This window comes from Cydia strobilella, chromosome 18 (genome assembly GCF_947568885.1).
Source record: "Cydia strobilella chromosome 18, ilCydStro3.1, whole genome shotgun sequence".
Classification (NCBI taxonomy): domain Eukaryota; kingdom Metazoa; phylum Arthropoda; class Insecta; order Lepidoptera; family Tortricidae; genus Cydia; species Cydia strobilella.
The window spans coordinates 7,642,966-7,661,197 of record NC_086058.1 but is presented as its reverse complement, the minus strand read 5'-3'; the positions used below and the strand labels follow the sequence as shown (position 1 = coordinate 7,661,197).

The window sequence follows — 18,232 nt, the reverse complement described above, 5'->3', positions numbered from 1 at the left end:
TGTAGTCCATCTGATAAAGGAGCAACCGAGACAGACTGTGAGACCTTAGTGTTGGATGATGCTGGACATTCTGATGTTTTGAAAAGATGTGTCCCGCCGAGTTTGTTGCCGGTCCCATATTGGGATACCCTCCTACAATTTAGGAGGGAATTAAATCTTCTCGGGTCCGTGGTGTAGGGTTGGAGCCGGCATAGTTTTTATCGCGTATATATATATATATCTTTACTTAAAAAATAATTATAGTGTATAACTAGCCTTATGAACCGATTTTGCATGTACAACCAGCCTTAAAGTTTGTAGTCTATGATTGTTCATTATTTTAGTATGTGGGTATTTTTGCACTTTGTAATTTTTCCTCAGTCACCCGTTGACCACGAACACTGTAAAGAGTTCGAAACGTCGGGATGTATTATAAATTCAATATACGCGATATAATCCGTTTTCATAGTTTTATTTCATATTAGAATAGAGGTTAAATGAAATTTCTTTGTTTTTCAGAGATGTTCGAAATTTGAATGAAATAGAATTATCGAAATCGATGTTATTATTAAATTTGCTGTAACAAAACAGTTTATCTTAATGTTGGCCATTAGTTACGGATTTTGAAGGCCTCATAGAGGGTTTACGATATGTGTGTAGATAAACAAATTTACTTCAGACTTAAGCATTCCAAAAAAACATTAAACACCATATCTATGCCACGCACAGCAGTTTGTACAAAAAACTTAAGGGGGGGATCGGATCTTATAATTTAACTTTACCCGCCTTTTGAGTACAGATTGATTGAAGCCTCCCGTCAATTACATTCCAACAGTATGGCTCTCTGATCTTTCATGACATTATTTTGTGCCCCAGTTACTTTCCAGTTAGAGGCAAGTCCTCCGGGGCGAGCCCAATCACGTTCGCAAGAAATATCAAACGATAATCGATTCAGCTGCGATCCGAGCAAACGATGATAAGCTTAGCCGCCGTAGTCCAATCAACGGAGATGTTGACCCGTTACGGTACCTGTTGTTATTTTTAATTTTAGATGTGGTTATTTGACAAGCCTCAAAAATAGATAAAAATGTCCATGATAATATTTCTCATATATGAACTAAATATTTAACCATTTTCAAAGTTATTACTTTACACAATAGCTGAGTGAGTATAGTGTCTTATAAAGTTATGTGTCTGCAAAAGAGACATCTTAAAATTGTAGTTACTCTAATGTAACTGTAGGTCTCAGTACTTTGATACCAGTAGATACCAGTAGGTTTCGTGCATTACACAATTTAAACAATGTATTTTTTATGCGAAATGTCTTTAAAAAACCAGTAGGGGTCGGATCAAAAACTAAGTAATCCAGTCCGACTCACGCTTGACTGTACATTTCTAATAGGTTTTCCGGTGATCTATAGGTAAAGATCTATTTTGTATATTTTTTTCATTTGACCCAGTAGTTTCGGAGATAAAGGGGGGGGGGGATGGTCATTTTTTGCCTATTTTCTTGAATAACTTCTAAACTATTTATCCTAAAATTACATAAAAATATATTTGAGATTCTTACAATGAGTTCATTCATTTGTTATGTAACACGATATAGTTTGTCAAACTTTGTTTTTTTATTTTCTCATTTACCCCCAAAATGGCTCAAACCCGTTCGTTATCGCTTCCGGTGCAAAAGTGCCCATAATGCTCACGGCATTACCCCGCTGAATGGCTATGGACAGCCTCTGCACCAGAAACGATTCGGAGCGGGGGTCCTCTCCCTTTTGCCTAAGTCGACGGCGGAGTTTTTAATTTTCTCATTTACCCCCCAAATTTATTAATTTATCTATTTAATTGGTTTTAAACTGTAAACTTACATTGTTTCCAATAAATAAAAAAATTACAAATTACAAAATTGGCCTCCGTGTTTAAAATTAATTTGTTTACGTTACATGACAATCTTTGGGTCAAAAACTGTATAAGTGTACCAAATTTCAACTTAATTGGTCCAGTAGTTTCAGAGAAAATAGGCTGTAACAGACGGACAGACAGACAGACAGACGCACGAGTGATCCTATAAGGGTTTCGTTTTTTCCTTTTGAGGTACGGAACCCTAAAAAGGAGTAGCATCGATACAATTTAGTGGCTCTGTGAGCTGTAGAATAGCTTAAAAAATGTAAAAACAATCAAAAATTCGTACTTCTTTGATGACTCAAACTATCACAGAGTACTCGCAATGGTCTTCTTAGGTGCCATAGATGCTAATAGCACGTCTTTTGTGCCAATTTCTACCATTATGAACATTTTTCAAAAAAACTAAACGACAGAAAAATTCTAAATTTAAAAAAGAAAAACTACTGCCTCGGGTGAGACTTGAACTCACGGCCTCTGAAGCCTCTGCAGGCTCTTGAAGCCTCACCCAAGGCAGTAATGTTTCCACTTTCAAATTTATTCTAAGCTTAATAGCATCGTTCGCAGACGTTTCTGCTTGTTAAAAAAATAATTTAGAAAAATTCTATCTATCTACTGAACCTGCTGATAAAAATTCACGGGAATCGGATTAGAATTGCGACCTGTAGAGGAGAACATCCGGACATACGAAAGCATCAGTTTGCCAAAGTCAAAACGGAGACCTACGCTAATGCTTCGGTCAATAATGAAATGAAATACAAGTAGGTACGTTGATTGAGCTACCAGGTAAAATGCTGTAAAATCGAATAAGCAAGTCTGGCTCTAGACAACAGTAGTATAGAGGGAAAGGAATTTTTCGACTTCAAATCAGATAAACTTGAGGCAGTGTGGGTTCAACCCGCAAAGTCTCAAAGCACGTCGTGTTTTAGAACAAACGAAATAAGCGAAGTAAACAGAATCCGGAAATCATAAGACAGCGTACTGCTTATTGACAAGAAAAATCCAATACGAATAGAACAAAAAGTTAAATTGCGGCAGAAAGGCCCTAATTTAACTTTACATATGCACCTTATTTAAAATATGTAGCTTGATCGTTTTGCTACCGTCACATGGGCGTGAGGTGAAAATTGTATTCACTGTTCATTACTTTTCTGTTATACCTACAAAATAGTTATTTTAGTAACGAGACGACCAAGCCACATATTTTGACTAAGCCGTAGAGTTTTTAAAGTTAGGGCTTGTACAGTTAGAGCGTGCAAAATTTAGAAGCTTTTAGCTCTACATGAAATCTAATAACTTTTTGACAGTGCGAGCTATACGGTCTCCTTTTGGCAACATTTTACATCTCTAGAAACCGTGTATGGGAACACCCAAATATTCTGAAATTTGTTTTCTCGACTTTCATAGTCTCGATTTTCGTAATCCCGATTTTTTATACGTACGAAATATCGAAATTACAATTTTGAAAACCACGATAGATGAAAATCACGACTGTGATATATCCGAATACTTATAATCCGATTAATTGTCTTTGTATAAGACTAGTATGTCATGTCACATAGTTATCCAGTTGGAAATGCTGAACCGTCTTGGCGTTAATGCAAATTACGGATTACCCGGTTAAGGTGCTTGTAAAATTGATTACAGGCAGAAAGTTCTCGTTTACAAAACACAAATAATTTTCGACTCAACTGAAATAATCATAAGACTTAAATTTCTACTGAATTGTTTTGCCGCTTACAACATTTTAGTTTTGAGGGTGCTATCGCCTCAAGATGTAATCTAATGAAGTTAACGCAACGCAAGCTGTTAAAATCGATTAGTTAATTAGTAGCTGATCCGCGGGCGGTGAATCGCACTATTAATTTCTGCAAAGTGATAAATATACAAGGAGAATATCACTCATCATTATTAAAGTAAAATCGCAACTTGATCACTAAGTATAAAATACGGGCCTTAATTTGGGCAACGAATGTCGTTATAAGTTAGGTTTATAACCTTCGTAGTGTAAAAATTATGAAAGTTTAAATCAGTCATTTATAACTGTGGCTACAGTATTTTCAGACTTTTCTACGCCCTATCGTACCCCTCAGTCTGCCTTTACATTTGATGAGGTTGCTATATACGCGCATAGCGCTGCCACGCTCTTACACGCGCGACGCTGACGTGCGAATTCGCATCAGTTTGATAACCGGGTATAAGTCCTAATATTCATGTTAATGCAGTTTTGGATAATAACAGTATACATAAATATACAGGTACGTAGTTTCTAAGATTTCATTTTGTATACATATCAGGCCAATCAAATAAGATCCAAAATAAAATAGCGTTTTGAGGAATTAATTTCTAGCAAGCTGGAAATCGTTTTATTTTAATACTTTCATTTGGTCCTACATAAATGCGTGTAATCCGAGTTTGCTAAGGAATTAAAACGATTTCCAGCTTGCAGGGAATTAATTCTTCGTAATGAATTCGTAAAAAAATGTTATCCGAATTTTTGTGCCTTGAACACAACCTTGTGCACTTGAGCTATGTATTTCCCAACCATTGAAACTTGTTTGCATCCTTTTGTCATCGCTGTCTCACATAACAAGCGCAATCAACGAGCGAGGCGCGAGCTTAGTTAAGCTACGCGATAAAGGTACTACCGTTCGGATTCGGACTACACCAGCATTACTGCTGCAGTATTGCAGCCGACTGCATTGCTGCAGCAAATGTCAAAAATCCGGGCAGCAACATCCATTTTGACATATGTGGCAGCAATGCAGTCGGCAGTACCTAATGTCGCGCTGCAATACTGCAGCAGTATGCAATCATGCTGGTGTAGTTTGAATCCGATCGATACCTTAAAATGGTAATCTGGTTTGGTTGCATGTTAAACGATCTGGGGGTCACTTTGGCAACCCTTAAATTATATTGTAGCCGGCCTTTTCATATTAATTACTATATACCTATATATATGCGTTGACTCAAAAGGAGGTCGCGGGTTCAAACCCCGGCTCGTACCAATGAGTTTTTCGGAACTTATGTACGAAATATCATTTGATATTTCAGTCGCTTTACAGTGAAGGAAAGCGGACTAATCCTAATAAGGCCTAGTTCCCCCTCTGGGTTGGAATGGAAGGTCAGTTGGCAGTCGCTTTCGTAAAAACTAGTGCCTACGTCAATTCTTAGGATTAGTTGTCAAGTGGACCCCAGGCTCCCACGAGCCGTGGCAAAATGCCGGGATAACGCGAGGAAGATGATGATGATATGCGTTGACTCAAACGTCTCAAACTAATGATAGGTTACCTAATACCTAGTGTCTTGGCCTTGTCAGTGTGACTTAAGTTAAGTCACTTAACCAACTATAAAAACAAGTCCTCCGAGTACGTGTTAGGATAATGTTTTTGTTGATATGATGCATACTCGTTGATCGCATGATAGCGGGTATTGTTAGTAAATGTGATTCCTTGCATTGTCATGTAAATGCGCGCTGAGTTTGTCCGCTGCACAGACCTATGCGAATAAATAAACTATAAGCAGGACGTGTTTGTTTGTACGTGATGTCAAGCGCATCTAAATCGAACTTATATAGGTACTCTAAGTACCTCATACTAAATAATATTCTGTACCTACCTACCTCTATGACAGGACTTCTAAAATGTAAGTCAATTATTATCGTTGAAATGAATAATTTGATGCAGGTATTGATTTAGCTTAAAGGTCTAAGAATCCACGAAATTTATTTCAAGGAATGAAAAACGAAACAAACCTTTCGAATCATCACATATATATATACCTATAGCTACATGTTAACTGTACCGTGTTTTTAGGGTTCCGTACCTCAAAAGGAAAAAAGGAACCCTTATAGGATCACTTTTTTGGGTTCTTAAGACATTGACATCCTTACAGAACAATATATTTAAGTGTAGCGTCGACGCGGAAATCAACAATGGCCTCCGGCGCAGCACCGAACCGCAACAATACCCGTATTTAGGTTGAGTTGAGACGCCTCGAAAATAGACTTAACGAAAAATCGGTACCTCCGAGATGCTGAAGCCGGGCGCCCGCTTTGAAATTGTGTCACTTTTAATGCTTTTCCAGCATAATACATGTGTGTGGTTTTATGTGCCTTCCTTAACTTATATTGAGCATAGAAGTCTCACATTTCATGATGACTAACGTTTCATAATCAAGTTTGAAGTAGGCAATTTTCATGAAAATGACTGCTACCTACGACGGTCTCTTTCGGTTTTACATTTACGGACATCGGAAACGTTGCGAATCACCATTCCAATAATCTTTCCATTTTCTAAACTGCACTCAAGTAAGTATACCATTGGTAACCCACTAGCAAGTAATTAACGTTTAATTACATTTAAAATTACGGAATTATATGAAAAACAAGTACAATTTTCTGCAGAGATCACATAACGCAATATGACCAATGTCTTTACAATTACTAAAGTATGGACACGAAAAAATCTGGTCATGCATGGTATGGTAAATCTTGTAAATGAATGAGGATTTTCAAGCAGCTTTTTTTTTAATGATTTGAGGATATCAAACTACATAATAAAAATACAATCATAATTATTATAATGTTATGTTTTGTAGAACAGCGTCTTCGGACAGTCTTTACCAAGTTTTCCTGTCCATTTTTTTATTTTAATTTTTACCGGATATTTAAAATTATACCGTATTATATGGTCCTTTCACAATAGCTAACATTTTTCCAGTTGACTTCAGATTGAGGTAGTTCGAAGGTTTTTTTTAATTTTAGTGTACCTATTTGCCTTTTCATCCCTCATTCATTTTCTCTGCTCATTTATTTAAAAAAAAATACCAGATTTTTTCGTGTCCTTACTTTATATATAGTTACATTAACTATTTTTTATAATTAGCAAGATTTTCTGCACACAAGTCAATAAATAGTAAATATAAATCCATGCCCAGGTATGGTAGCGGAATGGCACACTGCAACGTCGGCAAACCTCTCTCTTGGAGAAGACATTGAAGCACCATTGAAGGAAATAAACGTAACGCCTCGAGCAGATGATGCGACACATTCGTTCTTTAGGCAACACACTAACACACCGCTAAGTGAATTCGGTGGAGTCCCCAACTTCCACGGGCTCATTAATCAATCAGGACGAACACCGTCGAATCAATCATGGGGGCAGGGTTCACTCATTGATTTACAGGTCTACGCCGCCACTCGACTGCGAAATATGTTTTAAATCTTGAACCAATTAATTACAGGCTTTTCTTTGGGCGAGATAAATAGGCGTAGTGATTTAAATTTGAATGGAGTGGGTGACGCTGCGGGCGGAGGTTTTGGATGTTAGCTGGGAATGTAAATCGGATTGTATGTCGTTTAGGTTGTTATAATGAATATCGAAAATAAGAATTTCTATATATTTACTTACATTAAAACAATTAAATCATAAGGACATTATTTAATCAACATTAAAACATTTGAAATTTGATTCGCCTAAATTGATAGGTATAAAAAAATCTCTCCAAACTGTTTCAATAATACATTTATCAATTACTACAACTTAACAGGCATCTAAAATGACAATAACATTATTCTTAGTTTTAGTTGTTTCGGTTGGGTTCACCACGCCACGGGTACACCCCGAGCCTGCGAGGAAGCACGCTCGGAAATGAAAATGTAGGTGTACGTGTAGTGAGGAGGAGAGGAAACGCCTAATTGTTATTGTTACATACAATTTAACTTTATTTACACCTAATGTACGGTTTCATTTTGTTTGATATTTTACAGTTGGTATTTTCCTCGCGTTGGTCTGGTGAAAAATCTTGTGTTTCACTCGGTGGAAAAATTTGTTTAACCCTCGTGCCTTGAAAGCCTCGTAACGCTCAATATTCCACTTCTCGAACTTTACCAGGTCTAACGCGATTAATTTTCATTATTTTACCTTTTTTCCCACGTTTCAGCTAGGTTGCACTAGAAGTGGTCACGGAAGACTGACAAACAATTATAATTATAATAATTATGTTTAATAATAATGTGTACAAAACGCGAGAGTTTAAAGTGTTATATTTTTCGCTTGCTCGGGTATCAATATTAACACGAGCGGATAAATAACAACTTTGCCCCCTTGTAAAATAAATAACTATTATCCTGCCCTTTGTTGTTAGGTATATCAGGTCTATAAATCAAATGTACCTAACGGAAAACAATGTTATTGTTATTTAGAGTCGCTCGCAGAGACGGCTTATCAAGGCTGTCATGCTTGTTTTCCATGAAAATACCTACGTGAATGAAAACATGATAACATGCAGAGCGCCGAATTCAACTTTTATTTTGTTTGGAGCACTTTACAATGGACTTTATCCCAAACTCAGTCTTGAAATTGAATACGCGCAAGATATTTTTTGTTATTCTGTGTGAGATACATGTCATTAAAATGTAGTACCTAATTGCATAATTAGACAAAGATTTTAGGTAGATGCGGATAGAAAGTAAAAAAAATAGATTAGGTACATACAAAACACCTTAAAAATCATGAAATATGTGTTCTGCCAAAAAATGTAACAGCGTTAGGCCGCTTGTAGAAGTTAATAATAATAATAAAATAATAATAAAATACTTTATTGCACACTACAAAATAAAGGTTACAGAGAATACATTGGAAGTTCATTGTTTTCACCTGACAATTATCTGTTAGGCGACATACGGGCCAATTCGAACAATGATCTAGATCTAGATATCAACTAGATATCCACTAGATATGAAACAGAAACGATAACGAGATATTTAAGAAAGTCCGCGATTCCGAATGTCCTCTTGAACGATCTCTTTAAGATATTACTTAGACATCCAATGGATATCTAATGGATATCCCAAAACGTCACAACAATTTTAGCGTGAAATGACACTTGGTTTCTCGAATCGAACTGTAAAAGATAACTAGTTGAGAACTAAACTATAACGTATCTATTAGATCTCGTATTGTTCTCGTCTAGATACGAGAAGATATAATTATCACGTTGTTCGAATTGACCGGGAAGTCATGTTTTCTTGGGTGTAGTCTCCTAAAAAACTGGTTCGTTGTTCGGTGAAACTTGCGGACGTATACAAGTGGCCTCTAACGCTGTTACAGTTTTTGACGGAAAAATATATGACGAAAAAAAAAACATCTAAAATAAATCTCTAACTCCAAAGACCAACTTTTAATGAAGAATCTCAGGAGCTTAATCGTAGTGGAAAGTGCGACTGTATTTTTTTTTATTGATACTACTTATGTAGCTAAAAAAAACAGATTTCACAAGTACGAAATTATAAAATAATATTTCTTATCTAGCAATTTAGCCCAGAAATAATACGCTCTAGATAAATACTCTGCGAAGAAGCAAGCTGCGTTCCGTCATTTGTCTGAATTACACTTGACCTATATTTTACGAGGGAAGTCGGCACAATGTAAAAAGTCTTTTCTGCACTGTTTTATATGTCGAAGTGTGGAGATTAGAGGCTTTCAAAGGATTAAACTGGGGCAGAACTCCGGCTGACCGTTTCATTAAAGTTGTTCTGCCCTTGTCCATTCTAATTTTAATATGAAAACAAAAATTACGTGACTCGTTTAAGTACGCGCTCAGCCCAACTCAGTGTTGCCTTTATTTAATTATGTAACATAATTATTAATATATGTATAATAAAGTTTACGATTTTGCTGATTTTTTATGTTTACGTGGATACGGGGCGCCATGGTTAAGCGATCCTGTCATTATGTTTGTTGTTACGACTGGTTTGATTGATCGTAATCTTGTGAACTGATCTGCTTGTGCAATAATTGCAAAAAGTTTATTAAGATTTTTACAAATGTATAGATATGATACAGAACGAAGAGTTGATTGTTATTTTTAATATTTATATGTAGTAGTTTCCTCAAATTAAGAAGGTATTAACAAACTATTTTACTCATTGATACTTTTTGTTTCAGGTCTCCACCTTCAGTCACAAATCTGACCTGATAACAATTATTTAAGTCAAACAACAAATCGAACGAAGCGCCTTCAACCGATACTATCAATTACAAGTACATAGTTAGCATAAGATATAGTTAGTGAACACAAGTGCCAAGCGTGGATAGCGTAGGTTTAGCTAGTTCAATTCTCGTGTAGTCGTGAGTGCGTGGTGCGGCGGAGCTCGTACGGGCGTCGATGCGTCGGTAGTCCAGGGTGTGAAGTTCAGAATCAAGATTGAGGTGGTGGCCGGGTGCGGTTGGGGCCGGCGGGCGCGCGTGAGGCCACTGCACGCGCTAGGCCGCGCGGCCGGCATGTTGGCGTCGCAGCGGTCGCAGTCCTGCAACGAGGAGGGCGCGTTCTTCGGGGCGCGCGCGCTGCGCAGGCCGCGCGGCAAGGGCAGCGGCAGCCCGCCCTGCTAGGGGTACGCCATGTCGCTGCGCAGCCTGCACCGGCGGCTATCATCCGCCAATAACACGTGAGTCTTACTGTTTATTTGACTAATTCTTGACGTTACGATATTTATCTTAAGTTCGAAAAATACGTTTAATAGTTTTAGGAGGTACGACGAATGAATGATGAAGATAATAATGCTTCATCTTTGGGACTTGGTTACTTTTTTAAATATCCTTTTTCATTTAATATTGTCTTCGGTTACTGCGATAGTTGAATAAAATCCAGCTAAAAAAGGAACCCCACATAAAGCTATATTAGAAATATTTAAACATAAAGAAGTAAAAGGTAAATAATATCTAATTCCCCCTATCTATTACTCATGACATAAATCTCTGAAAACATCCTCATTCAAACATCCTCCATCATTTATAATACATCCCGACGTTTCGAACCCTTTACAGCGTTCGTGATGGTCAATGGGGAACGCTGAACGCTCTAAAGGGTTCGAAACGTCGGGTTGTATTATAAACTCAATATACGCGATATAATCCGTTTTCAGAGTTTTATTTCATACTTTTTTTTAAGTTACGTAGCCAAATTAATATACCTATATATCTATTCTTTACATTACCTACCTAGCGTATGTTCACTGACGAAATACACGCATATCACAACCTGAAAACTGAATTAAAATCGGCTACCGTTTCGTTTCAGCATTGCAGCTAAAGCAATAACATTCCAACGGCCTAAAACTATATTAAACGTGTCTATTCTCGCTAACTAACACTTGTTTACCTTTTGGGGCCCAATAAAATTGTGATCGTCCCCGCGACAATCATCAAACGCCGAACGGCCAGCCATCGAGATGCGAATATTCAATTACGCCGCCTAAATCCAAAGCGCAGAGCCATAAATTCTAGCACGACTAGTAGAACACGGAACTTTATTCTAAAGGTATAAGATTCCTTTTCCTATTTGTTTCTCCCGTACCTGTTCCGAGCAGAATGAGTGGGATCCTGTCGTTAATCGGCGTTCAATGTATGTAAATTGGCATCACCATGGCCTGAGGGAAAAGTGCCTGAGGCTAATCTCGAATGCAGGTTTCGAGAGCTAGTTAGTAGGTACAGATTGAGCTAAGGTTTTTAGGGTTCCGTACCCAAAGGGTAAAAACGGGACCCTATTACTAAGACTCCGCTGTCCGTCTGTCCGTCTGTCTGTCCGTCTGTCTGTCAGCAGGCTGTATCTCATGAACCGTGATAGCTAGACGGTTGAAATTTTCACAGATGATGTATTTCTGTAGCGGGTATAACAACAAATACTAAAAAGTACTGAACCCTCGGTGGGCGAGTCCGACTCGCACTTGGCCGGTTTTTTGTTGTACAGATACTCTACTCACAGACAAAGATTAGAAATTGTTTAGACACCTTGAATTTGACATGTTTCACTGCTAACATTATGCTTATACCTAATTATTATTAACTAGACGTGCCCGCGGCTCCGCTCGCGTAAGTGAAATAAAGAGTTTGTCTTATGTCTACTTAAATACCGACCTTATTATGTAATCTATCAGTAATCTTCTGCATTCAGCCCTGCCAGGGTTCATTACTGCGATAGTCACTTCTTATTTGTAACCGTTATTTCGATAACTTATAGTCCGACAAGAAATTATAGAAAACTATCACTTCCTACGTAACTGTCACATTTTTGACGTAAAATGATAAAACATGGCAACAATTTAGTATGGAAAATTTTTAGTTTCATTTTAAACAACTTTGTCAATAGAAAAAGGCGCTAAATTCAAATTTTCTATGGGACGATAACCCTTCGCGTCTACATTTTTTGAATTTCCTATTGACGGAAATGGCTTGACAAACTATAAAATTTATTATTAATTTTTATAAGCCCAGTTGCAAAAACGTTCATTAGATTAATTGCTGCTACCGCACTAAAACCGCCTTTTCATACAAACGTAGGTAGTCCCCATTTTCCTTTCTGAATTATTGAAAATATTTTGACACGATGTATATCAACCTCAACTATGCTCCTTCGTTAGATTTTTTTTTTCGATTTTATAATTATTATAAGTTAGGAGCATTTAAAAATTTGTATGGACATTTTTTTCGCTCCTAACTAACTTATTATAATCAAAAAGTCAAACGAAGGAGCATAGCTTTGGTTAATATAATTTTTTTTGAGTATATATATATATTATGTATAAATATTTTTCGTAATGTCAATATCCAGGAAGGTCAATCGGGACTACGTCTGTATGGAGAAGCGGCCGTCACCTTTCCTATAAAGGGGCCCACTGACTATCAGTCCGCCGGACGATATCGGCCTGTCAGTTGTTCGGAACTGTCAAATTTTTGTTCTAACAGGCAGGCCGATATCGTCCGGTGGACTGATAGTCAGTGGGCCCCTTAAGTTCCGTGCCGACACTTTCATCTCGACATTCTCGACGAACCAAAAAGGAGCAGCGACATTAAAATGTCGTAATATGTACCTACTTATAATATATAATTAGCGATACTAAATGTTTGCGCGACTCAGTCATTACTTTGAGTTACAGTCGGATTTTTAATCATATGTTGAAATCATTAGATTAATAAAATAACAATAATAATAAAAAAAAAAAATTGTAAAAAAACTCATTTTACGCCAGCTAATTAAAAATCCGCCTTTAGAACTAAAAGCTTTCCTTTATGTCTCAAAGTTTTCTATGAGACAGCAATTTTTTTGTTAGTTATTTCCGGGTTGTTCCCATATTAAAAGGCCTTCAGTATATCGCACATGTATAGGTATCTTGGCTTCGGGTGGAAAAAAGTAGGTATGTATGTATAGTGTAAGACGAAAAGTAAACAGTAGTTTTTTTGGAATTTAATATGAGTTGGATATGGGACAAAGCAACATAAAATCAAAATCTATATTAAATATTCAGCACTTGAAAATAATGTTTTATGCATTTATCGTTGTAGTTATCTGCAGCTGTGGGCACTACGTTAGAACGCCCGAGGGAACTTAATTACATGTGCCCTCGTTCTGAATAACTGCAAAAATTTAAATTTAATTGCGGAAATCTCTTATTCCACCCACTACTGACATTACTTTTATAAAAGACTTCCACATCTTCCTGGGTGTTCATAGATTTGTTTACAGTTTTCTGCTAATCCAGTTTTAGTATTACTAATTAAAAAAAACAGGCAAACAAAGTGTTTTTGTACAGGGAGGCACACTAGTGACACCAGGCACGCAGGTACTAATATAGGTTACAGTCCGGTTGTAATTAAAACATTGCTAAGAATTGATAAAACAACCGACGTACCTAGTTCAAAGTTTCTATCGCTACAGTAAAGCGGCAAAGACAGTAAGTCAACTTAAAAAGGAAATTTACTGTGACATCATCCATGTGATGCAGTAAAAATCGGCATATAGCCTTAATAATACTTTCGTTGCAAAACAATTCATTTAAATATAATCGAAATATAACTCATTTAAAATACCTATAGCTTCGAGTAGGATAAACAACACAGTTTCACCATAACCCAGAACATGAAAAACAGATACCGCAATTGCCTATTCACAATGAATCGACGGCGACGTAACAAGACTCGATGAACGTGGGTCGAAAAGCTGCGCTCCACAATCGCATATCTACTATAGGAAATGGAACTTCGGCATCACGTAGCACGGAGATTCTGTGGCGTCTACGCCGTGCTCTCGTTCGCGATGCGCTTCTGAAATTCCAACATATTCTCATGCCTCCAAGGCTCATATTACAACGTACCTACTAAGTCTAAGACCATGCAGGGGTCATACCACAAAGTGGATTTCAAACCACATAGATTGTGTTTCTGTTGCTTTATACAGCATGTAGTTGCAAAGAGTATTGTTGTGTTTAACCCAGTTAGGTGTTACACCCTCGCTCCGCTGCTAATAATGTGAGCCTGAAACATTCTGTACGCGTCTCGTTTTATTCATTGCGAGAAATTAGGATTTTGTCGTTCTGTAATACAATGAACAAGTAGCGAATTTGTTTAGATACCAATTCAATATTACGGATTTATTTTTATTTTCAGTTGCGCAAGGTAAATTTATTGTTTGAACCGTTAATTTCAACAGATAATTTAATTGGCAAAGTACCTACCTATGATAGTAATCGACTCCTTGGGTACCTGTAAGCTGAGGTTGACAAATAGTATTTAAAATATACACTTTTGCTCTTCTAAATTATCATAATAATCAAGTCTTAGATACATTTTCAAGCACCGTAATATTATTGATTGGCAAGTTTTAATTATAGACTTTAGGTATTCTGTTTGGAATAACCAAGCATGTAATATTTAGAAATAAGTACCTACTTCATTTATTTTTACTAAAACTAAAAGGAAGGATTTTTTATGAATAACTGTTAAAGTAATCTCAAAACAAACATATATACTTGAAATGAATATATAGGTAGCGGCGTTCATTTCAGCCGATCAAAGTAGTTGTAACAACGTCAAAACGCCTTAAACGTGTTATGAAACTAAATTCGAATGAAAATTTCGCAACGAGACAATGTATTTACTTGAATGTAACAATACAAGTACCTGCGAGTTCCGTTTGAATCATCCCTCAACACTTATAGTACCTATATACTCGTAAGTTTTGATTTAATTTTTAGTGTTCCGTGCAAAATTTTGTTTTGACGAACGGAACACTTATGGGATCACTTAGGTCTTGCAAATCAGCTAAATGCGTTTTTCTCAGAGACCGTTTGACGTAGATACCTAAAGTTTGAAACAGTTATAGCAATTACCACCAATAGTATTCTATATAAGTCAAAACCGCTTATTTCTTATTTTAGGGGGAAAGTTAGGGGGTCGAGAGGAGTGTCGTCAAGCTCACTATACTTATTAACCTATCGAATGAGCTGATGCCTTTACTGATACTGGAAAACGATATGTAAACATACTACATACCTATACGAGACCTGGACGTTAGTGAGATGACGATAACTGATTGCTGGTGTCCTACTTTATTACCGACATATAACATGAGTTTCACCTGATTATCCATCTGGTTACTTGGGCTTCATAGTCGCCTCCAACCTCCCCTTATAGCGACCCCATTCCGCACACTAAGTTTACCCTATTATTCTGAATTACTAATATCTTCGGACGAAACCCTTCGTATAATATTGATTGAACTTTACTTACATTAGCCATCAACAATTACCTCGGATCACTGTTCACACTCTGAATACTGATATACGTTACTTACAATCTACAAGAGACACTCATTATTGTAATAGCACCACAAGAAAGTTCTTGAATTGATCCAAATGCAAATATCACTCTTCCCGTAGATTTGTTCGCACACAACCTGCTTTTCACTGTCGTTCGGGCGTATACCCTCTTGTCTTACCTTCAAAAATCACCACCAGAAGCGGTTATTTAACAAACGTGATTACGAGCGCCATCTACTCCATGGCGTTGGCAACTATTAAACGATTCGCGATATTCGCGATAAGGAATAACCAGATTTTTTATTTCATTTGTAAGAATCGTGTCGGGTACCATTACTTATTTTGACTTGTTTTCAAAACCGAGGAAATGTACAGTCTAAATTTGAACACAAGTTCTTGCGCATTATTATAAAAGTATATCTTACTAAACGAGAGACCTTTCTTAGCATATAAATATGGCAATATATCTCGAGGCCTTGCCCGGCCGCGGCGTATCGCTCAAACCTCTTGATACAACAAAGCCCGGTTTTCTTCGCCTAATATTAGCTAGACACTTAGTTTAAACAAGGGCGTCATTCAACAATCTTCAAAATAGCCTGCAGTCGCTGCAGACGGTGAGAATAGTGCTGACGTCATCCGCCTGTGACGTCACGTGACCTTGCCAATCTAGATGTGACCTAAAACGCCCGGTTAAAATGCCGTGTATTTGTTACCTACATATGTCGAAAGTGTTTTCGAAGAACAATAAAATTATTGGTGTCTTATCACAGCTAAGATTACATGGTTACTAATATTGGATTTATAAGGCACAATTTCCTTATCAAGGACACTGATACTGAAAGGCGCGATTAAAATAATTAATTTTTAAACAATGTTATGCTTATGTCATTTTCAAACCCTACCGAAAGGAGGAACAATATGCAAAAAAAAAAACAAAAATCACGCTCCACTAAAGATTGTTACATTTAAATATTACAATTTTACCATGAAATTTTTATATATCAGATAACATGTTATTTACCTACACTACGCTCCTTCGGCACTTCACAAAAAAATCTAGAAATATAATAGCCACTTTCTAAGCTGTCAAAAAATAAGTCGAATAAGATTTCCCAATGCGTCAAATGTAAAAAGTTGTATTATAGAATACATACTATGTTTCTGTTTTTAAATTGAGTTGATATAAGGTAGCCAGGTAGATAGTAGGCATTGATAATAAATCGTATGGAATGAATATTTGTCTCCCGTCCCCGCTGTTCGTGCCACGAGTCCCGAAGGACGAGTTTGACTTCGAAGTAAGCAATTCATTTTTGTTCAGACGGCTCATAACACATTTTACTCAATAAAATACGTTTAGGTGTTTCTTCTTTATCTATAAAAATCAGAAATGTTTATATTGCGTAAATAAATTCCGTAAAATAAAATATTGAGTTATTTGCAAAGTTAGAGCGCTTTCCGTTCAAATATGTATTAAAGAAACACTAGTCTAAGTAATAAAATAGCTCAAATGAAGAATATTTAAATTTAGAATATTCAACCTCAGTCTCAGTGAAAAAGGCAGTCAACTCGAGAAAATCTAGCGGCAATACTTTACAGCAAAAAGTCGGTGACATTATTATTAAATAAAATGATCACAGCTCCCTGCCGGAGGCGGTCATTACACTTGAATGTTTTATTAAGTAAGGGAAACTAGCTTTAAAAAGAGCCGTCTTAGAGACCAACTATTTTAATAAAATGTATGGACGACTGGGAGAAAATTTTGAATCAACTATGGTGTGTCGCACTATAATATTTTTCGCATAACTTGGTTATACGGTGATATCTGCCATCTCCATACAATTTATAACCTTAAAACGCAAAATATATCGTCTCGTATATCGACGATATTGTATTGAGATGAGATAATAAACAAATCAGAGTTAAGGAGGTGTCCTTAAGTCATAACAAAAACAGCATCATCAACAGTCAACATTCGATTTTATCACAAACAATACAAACGGAACATTTGTATGTTTTTTTATTAGCTTATAATTATAATTAAAATGTATCCATAGCAATACTACTGTTCGTTCAATGTATTTGGATTTATAGCCCTGGGACAGCAAAAAATGCTCATTTAAAAATTGACCCTTAAACTACAGTAAAACTCTCGTTAACAGAAGTTATTAGCCAAGGAATACCTACGTCTTAATATTACGAAAAATCTGGCTCCATCAAGTCTAATTTACCAACGAAATTAAATTAAGCATAGGAGCTGTTCACTCGTCAGTTCGCTCCGTGTAAAATACGAAGAGAGATAGCAAGACTTGGATTAAGTTCGTGCATGAAAGGGACCGCCGATGTTATTCTTCAGAGAAGGTTAAGGGGACATCTTGTTAGGGTAAGCGTTCGATCTTAGGTGTATTTGTACATATCATATGTCGAACACGGTCGTTTGCTTGTACCTATATACTTCTTAGACGAGTATAATTGTAGGTATCCATGATATTCTAACTAAACATTTTTGCTTACCAGCCGGGAATAGAAATAGGAAGTGCTGTAAAAGAAAGAAAGAAAACAAAGAAAATACATTTAATCAACATCATAAACATTGGACAATACTTTGAGAAACACATACAACACAAATCCGAGAGGAGGAAGAGGAGAATTAAAAAACAACTTGCATTTTTACTTCTTAGACGAGTATAATTGTAGGTAGTTAATCCATGATATTCTAACTAAACATTTTTGCTTAACAGCCGGGAATAGAAATAGGAA

The 18,232-nt window shown here is 36.6% G+C and overlaps 1 protein-coding gene across 7 annotated transcripts in view; it reads left to right on the top strand.

Moving 5' to 3' along the window:
• The window catches only part of LOC134749517 (potassium/sodium hyperpolarization-activated cyclic nucleotide-gated channel 2), a 273,523-nt gene that overhangs the window by 16,247 nt on the left and 239,044 nt on the right, over positions 1–18,232 (top strand). For all 7 annotated transcript variants that reach the window (XM_063684468.1, XM_063684466.1, XM_063684474.1 and 4 more), the window contains exon 2: positions 9,831–10,330. In XM_063684468.1, coding sequence (XP_063540538.1) covers positions 10,284–10,330 — 47 coding nt within the window. In that variant the 5' untranslated portion in view covers positions 9,831–10,283. The remainder of the gene's footprint in view (positions 1–9,830; positions 10,331–18,232) is intronic.